Source organism: Apostichopus japonicus, chromosome 12 (genome assembly GCF_037975245.1).
Source record: "Apostichopus japonicus isolate 1M-3 chromosome 12, ASM3797524v1, whole genome shotgun sequence".
Taxonomy (NCBI): domain Eukaryota; kingdom Metazoa; phylum Echinodermata; class Holothuroidea; order Aspidochirotida; family Stichopodidae; genus Apostichopus; species Apostichopus japonicus.
In genome coordinates this window covers 25165482-25184216 of record NC_092572.1, presented here as the reverse complement: position 1 = coordinate 25184216, position 18735 = coordinate 25165482, and the positions used below count along the sequence as shown (strand labels likewise).

Below are 18735 nucleotides of genomic sequence, written 5' to 3'. Positions count from 1 at the left end.
TACGACATATTCGAAAATTCTTTTTGCGAAATGTTGTTTAAAATATCATTCATATAATCCTTGTACTTGTGAAGCTAATATATGAATACAGGGAAAAAATAAGCCAAATTTGTACTATTTCTAAATTTGCTCAGATAATACCATTCGACAGTGTTTCTATTTCGGAGGAGAGATCGTGCCCGTTTGTTCTGGAAAGGAGTGGAGACGATATAGACATTCCGCTCTGCATCTTCAAGGTCGGACAGAAAGGACGAAATGAAGTAGAACTAACGATCCGACCCGATGTTCTTACAGCCTAGTCTTATTACGCCGAAAAGGTTTCTCTCTAAATGCGTCTCTCTGCTAGGTCTCGTTGGAACCATGGTAATTGCAATTGCAATGTTGTAAATGACTGTCAAACCAAGCAGCTGAAATGAACAAAAATACAGTGTATATATGTATATATATTTATTTATTTTCGTCAGAAATAACGTACCGAACAGCAATCACGTATAACAAAAATATCATATTTTGGAATATATTATCAGTTTACAAATTCATATACGTAAATTTAATTTTACTATTTCTTCCACAATGGTCCTTTCCTTGTTAAAATCGACTACTTTGTTTTTCAAATTCGTCATCATTTGTGACATCAAAGGGATCTGAGTCATATTTTGCTTGCTTAAACATGGACATCTGGTAGGTTGCCTTTTTGGAAAACGGTGGACGGGTGGAGGGGACAGCTTTCGGAATATAACGCATATACGTAATCAATATTCTAGAATTCTTCACACAAAACATGCAAATAACGAGTATTAGCTATTTTGCTCAAACAAATACTAAGAAAACACCGAATTATTTTGGAAGCAATGCCAAGATAAACGCCTTACGACCTTCTCAGCTACCATGGGGATGCATGGTGTAGAAACTCACGTGATCTAGGGGATTCAGTTTGGTGATAAAGTCGTGGTTCTATTTTGAGGTCAGAAGACGACATATGTCCGCTTGTGATACTGTGCATGTACGCGAGTTATTAAAATAGTGTACCATACTCGCCCTAAACCGCAAGGCCGATGGATACAGTGGTGTGAGTCTGGACAATATGACTTTGTCACACTGTGATCAATGACGTATATGATGAACGTCAGAGTTTAAAGGTCAACTAACCCAACAATCAAGTTTGGTCATTGGCCCGCATACCAAGCTATCTCAAACCATCAAAACCATTACGATATTACACTCAAATCAACATTGAATCCATTTATACACAATTTGAGAGGTCTATGGAGGTCGAAGCATCAAATTTGGCTAAGTTTGTGTCCCCACAAAAAGGCCAAACAATTGTCGCAAGGTTCTCTTACATAGTAAAAGGGACCAAGCATGGATGAATATTATATTGCTCAACGAAATTGCTGAAAAATTAACGTTCATGAGAAAATGGTCTTCGGCTATTATGAAATACAAAACTGTCAAAACGGCTGAACATGTCTTACCAATCAATGAAGTTATGACTGTTTGAATTAATGTTGATTAAATTAATCTTTAAGAGCGTCATAGGTTTTTAATTAATCGCAAAGGTAGTGAGATCAATGGATTCATGTATCATGTACTTCAAGTTTGGTCATTTATGTTTCGAGAGTGATGACGTCATAATGACCATGCATCTAGTTTTAGATGAGATCTGCAACTACATGGGTTACCAACGTGATATATCAAGTTTTACTGTTAGTGTAAACTATGTTTGCTTATATTAATATAAATAAATTTATTGAGTTTGAATAATACAAAAGGACACTTCGGGAGAAATAAATACACTGACAGTTTTTCTCTTGCCGTAGACTTTTGTGAAAACCAGATGATTTTGTTTTTATGGACATCGGATTTCAATTGCCAATTGAATGTAAGATAAGAAAATATAAGTGTATTATAATATTTAATGTATAAATTGTATTATGATCATGAATCCCGTACTTGTCAGTTATTTGTACCTTCTACCTGTAATATTAAATAAAGTTTGGTCATAGTGGATACTACTTGATATATTCTTGTTAGAATAACGTGGGGACGTATTGTCCTAAAACAGAGCTACAGTTAGAACGCGACACACCTGACCACCGTCATGGACAATTTTGTATAGTATATTTTAATGTTCTATAACAAAATGTTTGTTGTAGAAACTAATGGAAATGTAGCGCAAGTATCACATTCAATCATAAACAATCATGTTACAACAGGGATGTATACAAATCTTCAAAACTGATAATTAGTTCTATTTTTGTCATGTAAATGTTGTGAAACTGACAAACCCAACATAAATTACAATATCTTTATTAAAAATTCATGAGGTATACCGACAATCTATCGTTTTATATTCCAATGATACATAAATAATTGAGCACAACGAAAATGCCAAAAAAAAAGAGCCATGTGACATTTAATAAACTTAACCAAAAAATTGACATTACGTGACCAGAGTTCGGCGCCTAGTAACTGGCTATGTTATCATTGCCAGTAATTAAGGTTTACGTTTGTTGTAGCGAGGAATATTTATTTGGTTGGCTTTAAAATATACAACTGAATCTGGTACTTTAGTATGAAAAAACTGCGGTTTACAGCTGTAGTGATCGTGTGGAAGAATGAAACCCTGGTCAAAAGAAACCCATTCTTGTTTCAGTTGCCAAAGGTAAGTTTTTTTTTCTTCTTTTTGTTTTGTCAAATGCTTGGATGTGCAGGTTGTTAGCGTTAACCACAAGAAGTGAATATATTAACGATGAATTATACTTAGACAAGTAGGACATATTACATGACATTAATAATTTGATATATCATCTTCAAGAAAACCAAATTGCATATTTCTATTATTATATTCTAACTTAAATATAGTGTTGCATTGGAGATTCAACTCTACCAGTAAAGTGTTTGTGATTTTCATACAACCTTTTTTTGCTCAGGGCATACCATCGCAAAATAACAAGAGTTTACACGTTTTCGAATTTCAAACGTAAAGATCTTATCTGATTGCTTTTCATACCGACAAAAAACAGTAGAGATTTCTTGAAAATGACAATAACATTTTCCTTTCTTGTTTAACGCAATATATGTAAAACCTACTTGGTGATTGATTCAATGTACTGTCTTTGACCTCGTTAATGTTCTCACAAATTTACATGCTCTCCCTCTTTATTTTACCATTACCTTCGGTTTACCCGGCTATGGTCTGATAATAAAATATCACTGATTCTACTAACCCCTGGAGTGTTAACACGTGGGTAGGCCGTCTCCCCTGCCTGCCAATGTACGACCACTGACTCCACCTAACCATCTAATTCCACGCCCCTGCAGTGAACCGTTAATCTGAAAACCTAGCCCATCAGAATTGAGCATCTGGCTCCGGTATGTGGTGGTCGGGATTGAATATCCCGGGTTAGGTCCTTTCGGGTGAGACCACGGCGAGTCGATAATCTCTCCTGGGAATATAAAATGATAAACGCTACATTCCGCTGTGCGAGGCACGATGATAGTAATCGTAATAGCAATAAGCTCCTTAACCACACCCTGTAGACATTTAAGCATATAAACATTTTCTTAAATTTTGACAACTGAATTATATCCTTAAATTTGTAAGCTCTCTTTGTTTCTAATACATAGCAGACTAAACTCTGTTAACATGGAAGCCCATTTAACATCACGTTTCTCCACATGTTATGAACTTACTGCATGCGTTTCCTAAAATTGATCCCTTTCAAGAAAAATTAAAGACTTGGTTTTGGCAGGATTGCTTGACTGACTCCCCAGTCGCTTGCGACGCCTGACTAGCCAGTCTCCTATAGTCAGCAACCAGGGGACTGTCTTTCAACGACGGCTCCTCCCGCGAACTCGTATATGTTTTGAATATTAGTTTAGTTTAGTAGAAAAAAGGATCAGGAGGGACACTTAAGTCCCTATCAAGGACCCTATAGAGAGAAGAAAAAAAAACTGAAGACACAAACACTCAGACCCGATTACAATGCTTAAAGTGCTTGTCCAAAGCATTCTTAAGCCCATTGACACTACTTGCGAGTACAACTTTCTCAGGCAAACCATTCCACTCATTCACAACCCTATTAGAAAAAGGGTTATGCCGAATATTAATCCTAGTATGCGACTTTTGGAGTTTAAGACAATGACCTCTAGTACAACTACTGTTAGTAAACATGAAAAAGTCGGTAAAGGATAAATTGTCGAAACCATACACAATCTTAAAAACCTGGATCAAGTCCCCACGTAACATTCTAAGCTCCAGTGTGGTGAGATTCAACAGTTGTAACCGCCTATAATAAGGAACCCTCTTTAAGGAACTAATCATCCTAGTAGCCCTCCTCTGGACCTTTTCAAGTACTTCCTTATCCTTAGCAAAATAAGGGTTCCAAGCCTGCACAGCATACTCCAGATGAGGCCTAACCAACTGCTTATAAAGCCTAACTACGATGTCAGAAAACTGAAGTTCCTCTTGATCATACCTAAAACCCTATTACCTCTTTTAGCAGCTTCAAGACAATGTTTAGAGGGTTGCAGAGATAAGTCAATGTAGATACCTAGGTCTCTTTCAACAGAGACCTCCTGTAACTCCACACCATTAAGATTGTATGTAAACTTTTGGTTACTATATTGGAAATGCATTTGGTTACTATATTGGAAATGCATCCCTTATATTCTTATAAGGGATGCATTTCCGAAGATATGATTAAATAACACCCGGACTCACTTTAAACCGTAAGTCCTTTCGGACTACATCTTCCCGCAGAATTATAAAACTTATACCGAATTTATTTTACGACAGTGAAGCAGTGAATCAAGCCCTTTAGTCTACTGCTACCTACACCCTGTTCTAATTCCGTGTTGCTTTTATTCCCTCCGATTTATTTTAAGTGCGACTTCATACCCAAATTAGATTATGTAAAACGGAGTATAGGTTCCCGCCTGACATACAGTCATGCATGATATTGTAACTGAACTTGGTAGAATTTTAACATTTGAATGCTATTCATACGCTAATAACTATTTCAGCTTGAAGCGGTGTTGGTTATCTTTGCAGCGAAATCCTCAATATCCTCCTAAATCGTTAACTAATAGCGTAAAAAATCGTGTCCCTGGCCTTTCTTCGAAGAGTTGAGCTTTCCGGTCTCCGGAAGACTGGTGACCGCAACTAAGAGGCGGTGGTATTTGAAGTAGTAAATTTTGGCGTGCGTAAACTACGGCCAATATTCAAGCTAGTATAAACGGAACTGCTAGTAACGTGTAGGATGGTTTTTTAATACATATTTGATATGTATGTATTGTCACGACCTGAGCTATTGCACTGAGGGAGATTATGCGCGGTTATCTAGGATTAACGTTATTAACCGATTGTTAACATTATTGAACTGTTATAAGCGTTACTTAGTTGCTCTCTGAATTGCGTTATCTGTATGCACGTTTATAAGGATCAGTGCTCTGCTCTCATAGATATGATACAATCAGTCGGTAATTTTTAAAGTGCATTAGTCCTAGTTTAACCATCAGAAAGATAACAAGGTTAAATGATCCACATTACGGTCATTAAGCGCAGCGATGTACGCTGCGTTTCGAGGCCGCATTGTGGGTATTGTGTGATTGTGTTAACATTTAACGTTTTGCGCAATGCAACGATAACTGTAAGAGCCGTACATTTTAATCAAAATATGACTTTGTATGCTAAGGGAGGTCTGAATAAACGGTACCACTATGCAACGGGCACTTGAATATCATCTCCATTGTAAATCTTTTTGTCGACACTCTCTTCCGCCGACCCCAGCTTTAAAGGTAGCCCCACCATACAGGGAAGTGACGTTATATTGGTGGCAGCGTGATTTGCATCACGTGCTGATTGTTTTGAACTGGGCGGAAGGCAAACAGTACAACAGGGGCTTATCCAAGATTTTCTAACCCGGGGGCGCGAACTATTATCTAAGCGGAGCGCCACCATCGGCTGGCGCGCAGCGTACAAGAAAATTTCCTTCGACCCCTAACGGACCGGTCAAAATTGCACGAGTAGAGGGAAGTATGTTTAGGATGGTTGGTCATGGAAATTTCGAAAATTCAGACAAAGTTTATTTATTGTTGCATGGGCGCAGATCAGTCTTGGACAATGGTGGTGACGCATGTCTGTTCTCTGATACTATCTAAGCGGAGAGTGACCATTGGTTCGCGCGTAGCTTACAAGAAATTTTTGGCAAATATAACTCCCGGATCGCCGGAAATAACACTTCCCAGACCCAATGATTCTCCCAAACCTCGTTAAGTTTTAGATCACATGGCTTAGAAATTTAGTATGGGGAAATTATCCAAGTAAACTTTTGTTTATGATGTGTCTGGGGTCCTATCCAAGAAAACAATTATAGACTGCCGCAAATGCGATATCCGTCCTATATTTAACAACTGTTGATAAATATAATAAAATGAGAACTGGACGTGAAGCTAGCTCAAATTGGCAACACACAGTGTGAGTTGTTAACGATTATTTAGTTCACACTCAGTCCGTTTTGCTGACCGAAATTTATCAGCCTCTTTTATAGATTATGTTTCACATGATTGAATGTGGTAATACTTCAGCGGAGAAGCCATGAACACATAACAGTGTCAATAGTAGTAGTTTTCGTCTTTTATAGCATGTCATTTGCACAATGCTGGATCAAACTGTGCCAAAGTTCAATACAGGAAATTTCAACCGGGGAATTTAAAAAGGCAAAGTTTGGTCAAGACAAATTGGTGGGGACACGGTATATCATGCCCCCACCACTGAAAACGTTGGTGGGGACGCGTCCCGCTGTGCCCGCCAGGATATGCGCCCATATATTGGTGTACAATATTAAAACCTCTTATAACGGCTACTATAAAACTTCGCTGAAGGAAATGAAAAATACCAGATATATCCGAAAGCGAACACTGCACACATAGACAGTTTGAAGGCTGTTCATCCTGGATCGCCATTTTCATGTTCACTGATATGATGTGATCTCTGCTGTTTGCTTTACAAATTCGAATAATTGAAATTAGACTGAATAAATAACTTTTCGAAGTTTGCTGGCAATTGCCCCGCATTTATGGTATTTCGAAAGACGCACAGTTTTAAGTTCATTGCACACTGAATTAGGCTTCGATTGTCTTTTTGCCGTCAGTTTAGGAAAAATCTTGGGATATTCATCCATATAGATATCGCTAGATATTGCTGGATCTTACAGTACAGTGTCTTTGGGATTCTTGGGATTTTTCGGGGCATGATCTTGGGGAATTTGCAAAATCGGGAGTGGTCACACTCCATGTAGGTCAGTGCACAACCTCTAGACGTCACTAATACACAACCACTTGTTATCGGTGGAGTGGTGTGTTGCCGGTTTTGTCAAGGTCTTGGTACTACGGCGAAGGCCTTTAATTAAGTTTCGTAACTCATCGGGAAGCGATGAGAGGGGTGGGCGTAGAGTTGTGAAGTGATGGGTGCGTCCGCCCCCCGGCAATGATACGCCTCTGGATCCACTACATGATATTCACAGGAAATATGCTCAAATCGCATGTGGAATTTATTTTTAGATTCATTGTATGAATTACGGTACTAGGTGTGGGGTAACAATTAGCATTTAGTTCGCGTTGCATAAGATTTTATCTCTGGATGGCAGTGTTGCATCGAAGGACATATGTCTAGTGCGGTTCGCATATATATCCTGGTTAAATACCGAAATGCGTCATGTTCCACGACGACTCGGTCGAGTTCAAGACCAGCCATAGTTGGTTTCATAGCACAATTTTACAGTTTTTGTAGGCGTCCATACACACGCGTCATGCACCCGAACCGAATTGTACAGTTGCTTATAATAGCGTTTTCGACTTGAATATATTGCGCATTTATATGCATCTTTGTTATAACGTCATGATATACTATATTTAGTATATATATATATATATATATATATATATATATATATATATATATACATTAGTGAGAGAGGAAAAGTGGCAACGTCAAAAATGGAGTTGTCGGTGTAAGGGGTAGGCTGAGGCGCACGCCCTTCCGAAATCTTCGATCGGTCACTGGCTACCCTGAGTATATAATAGGGATCAGCGCAGTAATTATGTTATTGTTGTTTTTTCTCTTTCCGGTGTCTTGGTGTTTTTTTCTGTTCCCTCCTTTTCTCCTTTTTCTCTTTCTTCTTTTTCTTTTCCCTTCAGGTTTCTATCCTTTCTCCTTTTTCCCCCTCTCTTTTCCTTTTTTCTTCTCTCTGTTTCTCTCCTCTTTTCCTTACCCGGGGGGCGCGCGTCCCAACGCATGTAAAAGATGCCTGGGGTAAACCACTTTAAGAAAGCCTCAGTAGCGATATGATTGGCTGGGTTTTACGGGGAGAAGATCAATCGGATGTGTGTCTGTCTGGATGTTCAGAGGAGGGTATGTACTCGTAACCAGCACAGTGGTATCGAGACAGAGAAACTGCAAGACGGTGTCCTATCGAACCGAAAGGCTACAAGGAGGATGGACATTGGACTAAAAAGAATAAAAGTGGACCAGAATGGAAGCCTTTTTAAGGAAAAGTAACTTGACTTGTCAGAGGGTACCGATGACTCGACGAGGAAAGATGCGCCAAACAGTGGTCCACCAGCGTCTAACAATGGAAACCCGTTTCTCGGCAACATGCGGCCGGCCGATGAGAAACACACGGAAGAGAGCCCCTCGTGTACAGTGACGGTGGTGAAACTAACATAGGTAAGACCAATTTGCTTTGCTGGTGCTTACAGAAGATATCCACAGGTGCTGATAGGTACCACTCTCAGGGCCCAACCGCCTACCTTTAACGGTTCAACAAAGGATTATTTGGTACATTTCGAGCTCATAGCTGAACTCAATAGATGGGACGGACGCTGTAGATATCAGTAGCTGCAAGTCTGCGTGATCCGGCGCATATCGTTCTGGCCGATCAAGAGCCAGTAAGGAGAAGGAATTTCCATTACTAGTTGATGCTGTAGAACAGCGATTTGGGAAAGAAATCAAATAGAAGTATGCAAGACAATATAACCAAACAGATCCAGGAATCCCACAGAAACCATGTCTGGACTTGCGCACGACTTGAAAGGTTTGCTTAGCCGTGCCTATCCTGATGCATTATTGGAGATTAAGGAGAAACTGGATAAATATTTCTTTGTATACACTCCTGGAGACTGTGGCATCAAATGGAAAGTATACCAATCACGCCCAAGATGCACAGAAGATGTCGTGACTACAGCAGTAGAGCTTAAAGCTTTTGGCCTGGCTGATAAAAAGAACTTGCGAAACCTTCATGACTGAACTGGGGAGAGGTTTTCAGACATTGACTCAACAGTTGTAACAACTGCAAAAATGTAGAAATAGTGGACCAGGTGGATACAGGAAGTAGATGAACAACGTAAAGGGCTGGAAATGCGGTGGGACATGTCATTTTAGTCAATATTGAACAGAGCGCAAAAAGAAACAGACTTCAACATGAGAGAATAAACGTCAGGGAAACGAGCAGTAGTCAGCCTCGAAGGGCAGAGACTGGCGAGCAGCAATGACACGTCCACAAAGATTACGTTGAAAGAAGAGCATTGTCAATAGGGCAGTGACGAGAAGGCTTGAAGGTGTCCAAGTGCATTTCCTTTTAGAAAAGTCCTGAAGTCTACAGGAAACGACCAGAACAAGGAAGACCAGCCCTAACAGACGCTTCTCTTGAAATGAACGTATCAGATAGTAGACCCCTTTTTTACGGAAGAGGCTATTTTCAAATAGAAATCAGTAATGTGAAGATAAAACACGAAATGTGGGTGGCTTATATCAACACAGACGGCTTATTAGGATATTAGTTCCTGCTGATATACAACTGTACTGTAGACGCTGAGAAGGGGCAGCCAACCATTGGTTGTGAGCGGCAACATGACAAGTAGACGCCAAGGTAAGGCTGTTGTAGGATTACATTTGAGAAACCGTAGTGATGCCACCAGAAAGCGAACGGGTGGTGACAGGGAGGCTTACAGAAGAGGAACGATACATAGGAACGTATGTAACGGAGTACAGCGAAGAGTTCCTGAAACGTCATGGAATAATATTAACCAGGATTCTGGTGGACACTTCAGAGGGCCGTTGGAGATTTTGAATCCCAATGTGATGCCGGTAACTATCTACAAAGCTACGACGGTTGGCTCATGTCATGCTGTTATTATAGTTGTTGATAACACGGATACAATAGCGGTTGCAGATCTGTTTCGGAAAATTCGGGTTCGAGGCGGCCGTCCTGAGCAACAAGGCGAATGAACCTGGCGGAACATGTGGGAGATCTAGCCAAAAGAAGTTGCTGTAACCTGAACACGGCTCAACGGGAGCGTGTAACGGAGATGCTGACTGAGTATGATAATGTGTTCGCTAAGTCTTCTGAGGACCTGGGACGAACCAAATTGGCGCAGCACCAAATAGACATAAGTAACGTGGAACCTATTTGACAGGCAGTTAGAAGACTCCCAATTTATCAGAAACGGGATCAAAAAAGGAAATGAACAGGCTTTTACGTGAAAACATAATTGAGCCATCATCAAGTTCTTGGTTTACTACGGTTGTATTGGTAAAGAGGAAAGATGGCTCTTCTATATTCTGCGTAGATAGCCGTAAGCTGAACGCCGTCACTTAGCAATATTGTAATCCCCAAATCCGTACTGAACGGTAGAAATCGAAGAAGGAGACCGACCGAAGACGGCATTCGTGACCTAAAGTAGCTTTAATAAATTCAAAGTATTACCTTCTGGGTATTATAACGCTCCCGCCACGTTTGGGAGATTTATGAAGAAGGTGTAAAAATGGCTATAGTGGCAGATGTGTCTTTTGTACTTGAAGCACGTCATAGTCTATGGAGACATATTGAGAAAACGGTACTCAGGCTTACCGAAGCGTTGGGTAAACTACGTGACGCCGGACTAAAAGTTCTCCCCAGAAGTGTAACATGCTTCAGAACCAGGCAACCCTACTTGGGTCATATCGTCTCCCAAGATGGCATTTTAACAGATAAGGAGAAAACGCTGTAACAGAGTGGCCAACTTCATCGTCTAAAAAACAGGTTCGTAGCTTTGTAGGGCTCATACTCTCATTATTGAAGGTTTATTCCAGGTTTTGCTGCAATCGTTTCTCCTTTGCATAAGTTGACTGAGAAAGATGTAAATTTCAGGTGGACAGAAAACTGCGAAGGAGCCTTACAAAAACTTAAACGAGTCCTGGCGACGGCACCTGTGTTAGCTCACCCTGTTGACGATGACACTTTCATCTTGGAGAACATTTTTGTTGAGAATTTACAATATAGCACTCAGATGGCTGACAAACTTCCGAAATCCTGAAGGGCAAGTGACAAGATGACTGGAGACTTTTATAACGTATGACTGTGAAATACAACGTAGACCCGGAAAACAACATGGAAATGCTGATGGCTTATCATAAAGACCTGTAAGAACTGCATAAGGGTTAAATGTAGTAAAAAAGTTGGTGTTAATGAACAAATATCTGATATTACAGCACCAGGACTAAACACGTTAAAGGAAAGGTAAGAGGAAAATGATTTCGGAAATTCAGAGGCGAAAATTAGGTACTAAACTGAACTAGGTACCTCACCAGAGAAGAAGACGATTCGTAGATTCGGAACAGAACGAACAAAGAATGGAGGGACATACAGGTTTGTTATAAAGATGTTATACTTATCGTTCTTCAGAAGCAGTTTCAGAACTCGAAGTGAGACGTGGGAACATGTCTCTTCTAAGAGTTCCACTTTGATAAACTACTGGACACAATGGGATCGGCATTAGCTTTTAAACGGAACGACATTTTGAGTCCCAGGTTTTCCAACGTCAAAAAGACCAGGACGACACCATTTCATCCGCAATTGGACGAGATGGTGGAAAGTTTTAATATGACGCTGGCGGCAATGCTGTCTACGGTAGTAAGTGACAGTCAAAAGGACTGGGATTCGTGTATTCCCTTGTTATGATGTCATGTGAATACAGGGTATTCCTCTGCAGAGCTTTTTCTAGAGCGACAAGTTATGCTGCCGTGAAAGGTTTACCTCACAAAAAAAACCTGATGAGATGCTTAGATCGCTTAATTTATACGTCGAGGCTCTCGGAAGACGATTGAGGACAGTACAATAAACTACAAGGAAACAAATCATTATGAATGGGACCCAAAGCAGTGCATCACGACAGATTGGAAGCTAACACCGAAAACGACCCCGCTCCCCCCTATGGATATAAATCGAGAGCATGAGGTGGATATAAAGATAGTCTCTACAATTTCAAAGTTATGTTTTATTTTGTAGGGAATAGAGAAGATAATTTCGAGTTTCATTACTGTTGTTTTTGTCGAGTTTCATTACTGTTGTGCTGCGGTAGGAAGATCTTAGAGAGGGGCGATTTAAAAAACCAATGCAAGGAGAAGCACGAGTAACCTCGACAACAGTTCACTTGCCAGTATTGTGAATATTCTTCGGACATGAGATTCGAAACAACACATCACACCAGCCGACGCTACGAGAATACCAAACCGAAAGACCCTTGCACGCTACGACCGAAAAAAGTAGAACCAGGACATAGATCTAAAAAACCGACAAAGTATCGGCGGTCAGACACCTCCGAAGGTCAAGAGAAGCTTAGTGGACCAAATGATGGGAAGGACAAAAGGGAGGGCAAATATCGCCAGCCCCCTCCGCCTACGTCACGGATGACACCGGCGGGGAGGAAAAAAGTGCCAGAAAACTCCCCACGTTCCTACCAACCCACTGGCCAAACAGTCTAACCGGTACACTCCTCGAATGGGCCTGTACGTTATAGGAGAGGTTAAAGTTGCTCTGGGAGACGATAGTACGTTGGAAAAAAGAGTGACTTCAACCGTTTTACCAGTCGGATGGATCAAGGACGTGGTTGAAAAATTACAGAGGAACAACGCCTGGAACTGGAACGGTTGTGTATAGAACCTTGTAAATATGTTTTTTATTGTATGTGCATTTGTTAACTTGTTCTATGCGATTGTTTTCAGATAACGAGAGTGGTAGCCGTGTTAGTCTTATGTTAGAGAAGAATATGTTTAAATTAATAGTTTGTTTCAAGTAAGAATATGCAAGGACGCCTTAAGAAATAAGGTTGGAGGTGTGTAGCCGAACTTGCGTAGTATTTTATTTATTGAAAACTATTTGTTTTTCCGTATTAACTGTTTATGCTTTGGAGTAATGTTGTGATTCTTTGCATAGAAATCCCCGTTATCCTACTAAATTATTTATTATGACGCAAGTAATCATGCACTTGACTTGGAAGAGTTGAGCTTTCCGGTCTCCAGAATTTCTCGCGCGCGTAAACTTAGGCTTGTTTGTTCAAGCTAGTATAAAAGGAGCTGATGGTAACTTGCAGGGTAGCTCTCTTTGAACATGTCTCATACAAAATGAGATATAAGTCTACGTTCAGTACGTTATCTTATCATTTATATCAACTAAATTGTTTTTAATATTGTTTTTTAATATGTGTCTAACTGCTCGTAGATATTGTAAGTTCTCAGAATATTATTCAATACAATTTTAAGTCGTATGAATTGTTAGCACAATGCATTGTTGCACTAAGGGAGATTAACCCCAGTTAGTTTGGATGAACGTTCTTAACCGATTGTTAGTATTCATGTTATTTTGTTGCGCTATAAACTGCGTAAACCTGTATGAATATTCATGAGGATCAGTGCTCTGCTGTGAATAGATATAATTTAGTTAGTCCGTTATAAGCAACAAAGGTGTATTAGTCCTTGTTCAGGTATCAGAAAGGAAGCTAGGTTAAATGATCCAAACATATGGTAATTTAGTCCACCGGTTGTTTCTCATGGGAATAAAATCGGTTAACAGCGGTGCAGACACCGTTAATTAAGTTAACACTATTTCCTTAAATCTGATATCAATTATGGCGCCAAGTTGCACGTTGCGTTATACGCTGCGTGTAGCATCGCGGTGGACACTGCGTTGGGCGCTGCGTTTGGCGCCGTGTTATACGCTTCGTTTTGACGCCGCGTTGAGGAATTGCGTGAACATATAACGTTTAACGTATCGCAAGGATAACTGTAATAGCCGCATATTGTAAGCACAATACTTTATGAACCTTGCATGCTAAAGGAGGTCTGAATAAACATCTGATCCAAGACGGCGAGACTAATTTTAGCCTGCATGTGTGGATTCTATCCTCTTTGGGCAATTCTTCAATTAGCTGTCGTGGAAAACCTCAAAAGCTCACGTGTGACACAAGTACACCAGGTGGTCCAAGTCCTTTAGGTTGGTCTTATTCAGGACAACGTTATGAAGAGCAAGATAAGTAGGAGCCCCTTCTTCGAATCTCTTCAGTCCCACTTCTCCTTCTGGCAGCTGCGGATGACAACATCTGTGAAGCTTACTACCATCTAACCAGGAGTGAAAATTCTCAATATGTTTAAGGATAGAGGTCCACATTTCCCTTAGTAACTGTGGGTCACGTTTACAGTTTAAGCAGCACCACCAGTGGTGATTTGATTCTGCTTGTAACCAGAGTATCATTCTTTTAGAATCCTTCTTTTTAGTTTACGCAAAAAGCTTCTTCTTAATTGTCTTGAAAAAAATGCTACACATGACTGCACAAACAAAGCATTGACAAAGAACACTGCTGACCTATGCAACATATTTTAGATGTAGTCAGCCGACACTAAGTTACTTAATACAAATACAATATTCTTGTTGTATTTCAGTAGGTACACTGAAATCTCTCACGCTTACCGTCTTGATATACCTTGTTAACAAGCTTTTCACAACATGAACCCTATTGACAGCGTGCTACTTTTGCATAAGTAGTATGAGTTGATGACCCGAGCTTCCCTGCTTAATATATATATATATATATATATATATATATATATATATATATACATACATTAACGTCATCTTGATTGCATAGGTTACAATTTTATCAAACCTTTATGTGTCGCAACTTAAACTTGGTGAGGAAGTTTCGATAGCTCTCATGTTGACACCATCACGTGAGGGAAATTCCAATATAGTGCTTGTTTATTATCTAACTCTGTGTTTAACAAGAGAGTGTGGATCCAGTACCTTCCTTTTAACCTGTGAACGAATTGAGAAAGAAAAATCCCATTATGCTGCACTTGCTTATATAAGTCAGTAGATACACAGGAGTGCCTAATCAAAACAGAATGGAAGTTGTAGATAGGTTGATTGTTTTTTAAAAAAAGACTTAAACATGCCGGAACAGCTTTTTGTTTTTGGACTTACACAAAGATTAAAAAAGTGTCACATTCATCAACCAGAACATTAAAGGTAAATATCAAGAACAACCAACGAAAATAATTAAGACTTGATTTGTCCCAATCAATGTTCAATATAAATATAGACACACGGAGATACACACCCACACAAACACATACATGCTCGAAGTACTAGACGTTTTGGCTGACGCACTTCTCTCGTGTGTTCTTGTATCAGTATGTCTCGTTACCTGATGTGCATTTGTACAAGCGTTCTTGGACTGGAATCGAAGCCTAAGCTTTGTGTTAAGATGCTACACATTAATGTTTATACATACTTCACGTACGGCTGCGAATACAACGTAATGGCGTCACGAAAGCCTCTCTGTTGGAAAGCTAAAGGAGATTCAAAATTTTCTCAATTAGCAAATATCTGAACACCTAATAATGAAGAAGAACTAGTTAGGGAATTCTTGAACCTTTTAACTCTCAAAAAGATTACCATCTTGCAACTTCACCGGAAAACTTCCATCAAAATCACTATTTTCTTTCAGAACTTTTTGGTTTCCTGGATATAGTGTAGCTTGCTAATGATATATTCTCTGCAGTCTCCGAAACCAAGTGACGCGATGACGTCACCGTCGTTCATCGTTCTCCACTGTTCAAAATATAGTAGATTTAGTTAGGACGATGTTAAAATTTCACTTCTCTTGAATCATATGATGGAAAATCTCCGAACTAGGACTGTGGCGATGAAAATATTATAGACTTTTGTTCATATACTCAATAGACTGCCAATAAAACAATCCTTGAACTGTAAAACAAAAGTAGGGCAGTACATATTTCTGTACAAAGTACACTGTTCGTTTGCTCAAAGTAACTAAAATAAAAATACGTTCATTTTGACAGATGTGAAAATGTAAACTGATGAGAGAGTTTGGGTAAGCCAGAATGAAATATCGTATGCAACCTTTATCGAACTCTTGGCAAATGAATCTTGATAGCTGAAATAGTTATCGCAATGAATATCTAACTAATTGATAATAAGCAAAAGTTTCTTGTAGTGCTCAAGGTTTTTATTATTAGGAGCTTAGACAAAATATAATTTTATTCATTTAATACATTTTCTACAATCGTTCTGGTATTTAATTCTCCATAAACTATTGTTACTTACTTTGAACTCTGCGAACTCCAAAGTCTGGAAATAACAGTTTGTAGAGGGAAATTCGAGTTCACAAATGCAAACTTATACAAGCGTCCGTTTTGAAAAGTGTTGTGAACATATAATAGCCTCCCAAGAAGCATGACTGCAACCGTTAAAACTCATGGTCTATTTCTCTGGATCACAATAGCTTAAATTTGACAGGAAACGTATTCAACAGAAACTTCAGCTATGTATTGGTACACATTGCTGTAATGTAGTTGAACCAAACTCGCCAATAACGGGACCCCTTTTTATCTGTTAATCAAGAAGAATGTTGAATACTGTTGATCAAGAAGAATATTCACGCTCTCGGTACTCCATTTTGATCAGTTTGGTCAAACTTTGCAAAGTTGTAAAACCTTTGCGGCCCCAATGAAATTGATTACCAACACGTCCTGATATTGCATGTTCTTTGCCTTAACAAAGAATGCGAGGAACATTTTAATTGATGCTAAGATTGAAAGTCATCAAATAGACCAACACTAGATACCCGAAAGTATTTGAAACAAATAAAAGGCGTTAAAAAGTAGGACCTTTTCAAAAACAATGAAAATAACCACATCCGTAACTGTCGCCATTGCAAAGCCATACCTCAACTTTTATATATATATATATATATATATATATACATATATGTATGTATATTCACAGTATCTAATTCATTTGATGCGCGTGTCTCAGTTCGTATATATATATATATATATATATATATACATATATATATATATATATATATATATATATATATATATATATACATATATGTATGTATATTCACAGTATCTAATTCATTTGATGCGCGTGTCTCAGTTCGTAAAAGAATACTATTACGTACATTATATGCATTACGCGAATGCAGTTTCTGCCTTTCCCTTCAAATGATCACTATATTATAAAAATGGGCAAGCCTACTATGTAATAAATTATTTAGTCAACTAATTAGCTTAAGTGGAACAATACAGGTACACATTTACAAATTTCTCTATGGTTTGAAGCAAAGTTGAACAATTTAACTAACATCACGTAACGGATTGTCGTGAATTTCTTTATTTGACTTAGTTAATTTCATAGTCTAAATTCCTTGGTTCTAATTAACATGAATATTATTTACTTAAGGATGCTTTCTCCACATTAATAAATATCTCAAATATTTAATATTTCGCAATTTCCGCATCCTCAATTCTTATATTTTGCTACTATATTTTTGTAATAATTTAAGTCTGGGATTCTTGTAGCTTTTCTATAAGTGGTAGTACTTCTAATTGTTATGATCATATTTCTTTTTTTTTCTATCCACCACGTTGGTCGTTATTATACTGCATGGTAATGCTCAACTTCATTGTTATTTAATTTTTGCTATTTTTGAATGGATACTTTATTTGTATATTAATGCAAATTTGAAATAAACGGAGGAAAAAATGAAGACTGTTTAGTTGTTTTCGTCTGTTACCGTTTTTTTGCAAACTGCGCAATTTGATATGGGAAATCAAAATTCAAACTCGTTGACTGATAAAAGTACATTATATATATACAAATTAATGTAATGGAACATATTCTAACGTTTGATAACAATTGAGGTAACTCACACTTTGGTTAGCTACTGTTTCGATCACGCGTTCAAGCCTTATCTTGAATTAAGCATCTTTTTTAAATGTTTTAAGTTCTTTTATTTTTGAAACGAGCATGTGGTAAATAATATGAAGACGACAAGTTAAACCAACAGCGGAGCAGTTATTCCCTTTCTTTATCCGAACAAAAAGAACCATATTCACAAACCTTGAATGTATATGTAGTGTCCAATTATCACCGTTGACCCATGCAAGCATTCGTAAGAACCTTTATCCAGAAAAGTCACTGATGCGATTAAGAGCGAGTAATCATCGAGTAGTTTCATTGTATCAGCGCTGCGATTATCCATATGTGCTTTATTATAAAATAGAAGAGAATCTCCGAATTTCCATTGCTTGTTATCATTCGATGGAGCTTCACATGTAAGCGTGATAGAATCATTTACAAACACATTGTGGACCTGTACTGCATATCCAGTGGTTGAGATGCAATTGGACAACAGGAATATAATATCGAATGTGGTTAACTTTTTGAAAATTTGCGAACGCAAAAAGTAAAATACAACACACGTATATGAAATACAAAAATTAATATACATAGTCAATGTGATATACACAGATGCCATTGACTAAATGGACTCACTTTCCTTGTCCCATCGATGTTCGTTTTGTGAGGTCGAGCAGAACTCTAA

General features: G+C 38.6%; 1 protein-coding gene and 1 long non-coding RNA gene across 3 annotated transcripts in view; one reads left to right on the top strand and one right to left on the bottom strand.

The window, feature by feature from the left end:
* The window catches only part of LOC139977238 (uncharacterized), a 14616-nt gene extending 14193 nt beyond the window's left edge, over nt 1–423 (top strand). Inside the window, exon 10 of the mRNA XM_071986485.1 lies at nt 135–423. Within this exon, the coding sequence (XP_071842586.1) occupies nt 135–299 (165 nt within the window). The 3' untranslated portion in view covers nt 300–423. The remainder of the gene's footprint in view (nt 1–134) is intronic.
* Nucleotides 283–18735, bottom strand: LOC139977240 (uncharacterized). Of its 2 annotated transcripts, XR_011796488.1 has the most exons (7): nt 18252–18735; nt 16446–16730; nt 15774–15929; nt 14983–15131; nt 14143–14402; nt 3231–3449; nt 283–407 (listed from the first exon to the last, which is right to left on the bottom strand). It is a non-coding gene; the product is annotated as an uncharacterized lncRNA (long non-coding RNA). The 2 variants fall into 2 exon arrangements; XR_011796489.1 differs by lacking the exon at nt 14143–14402.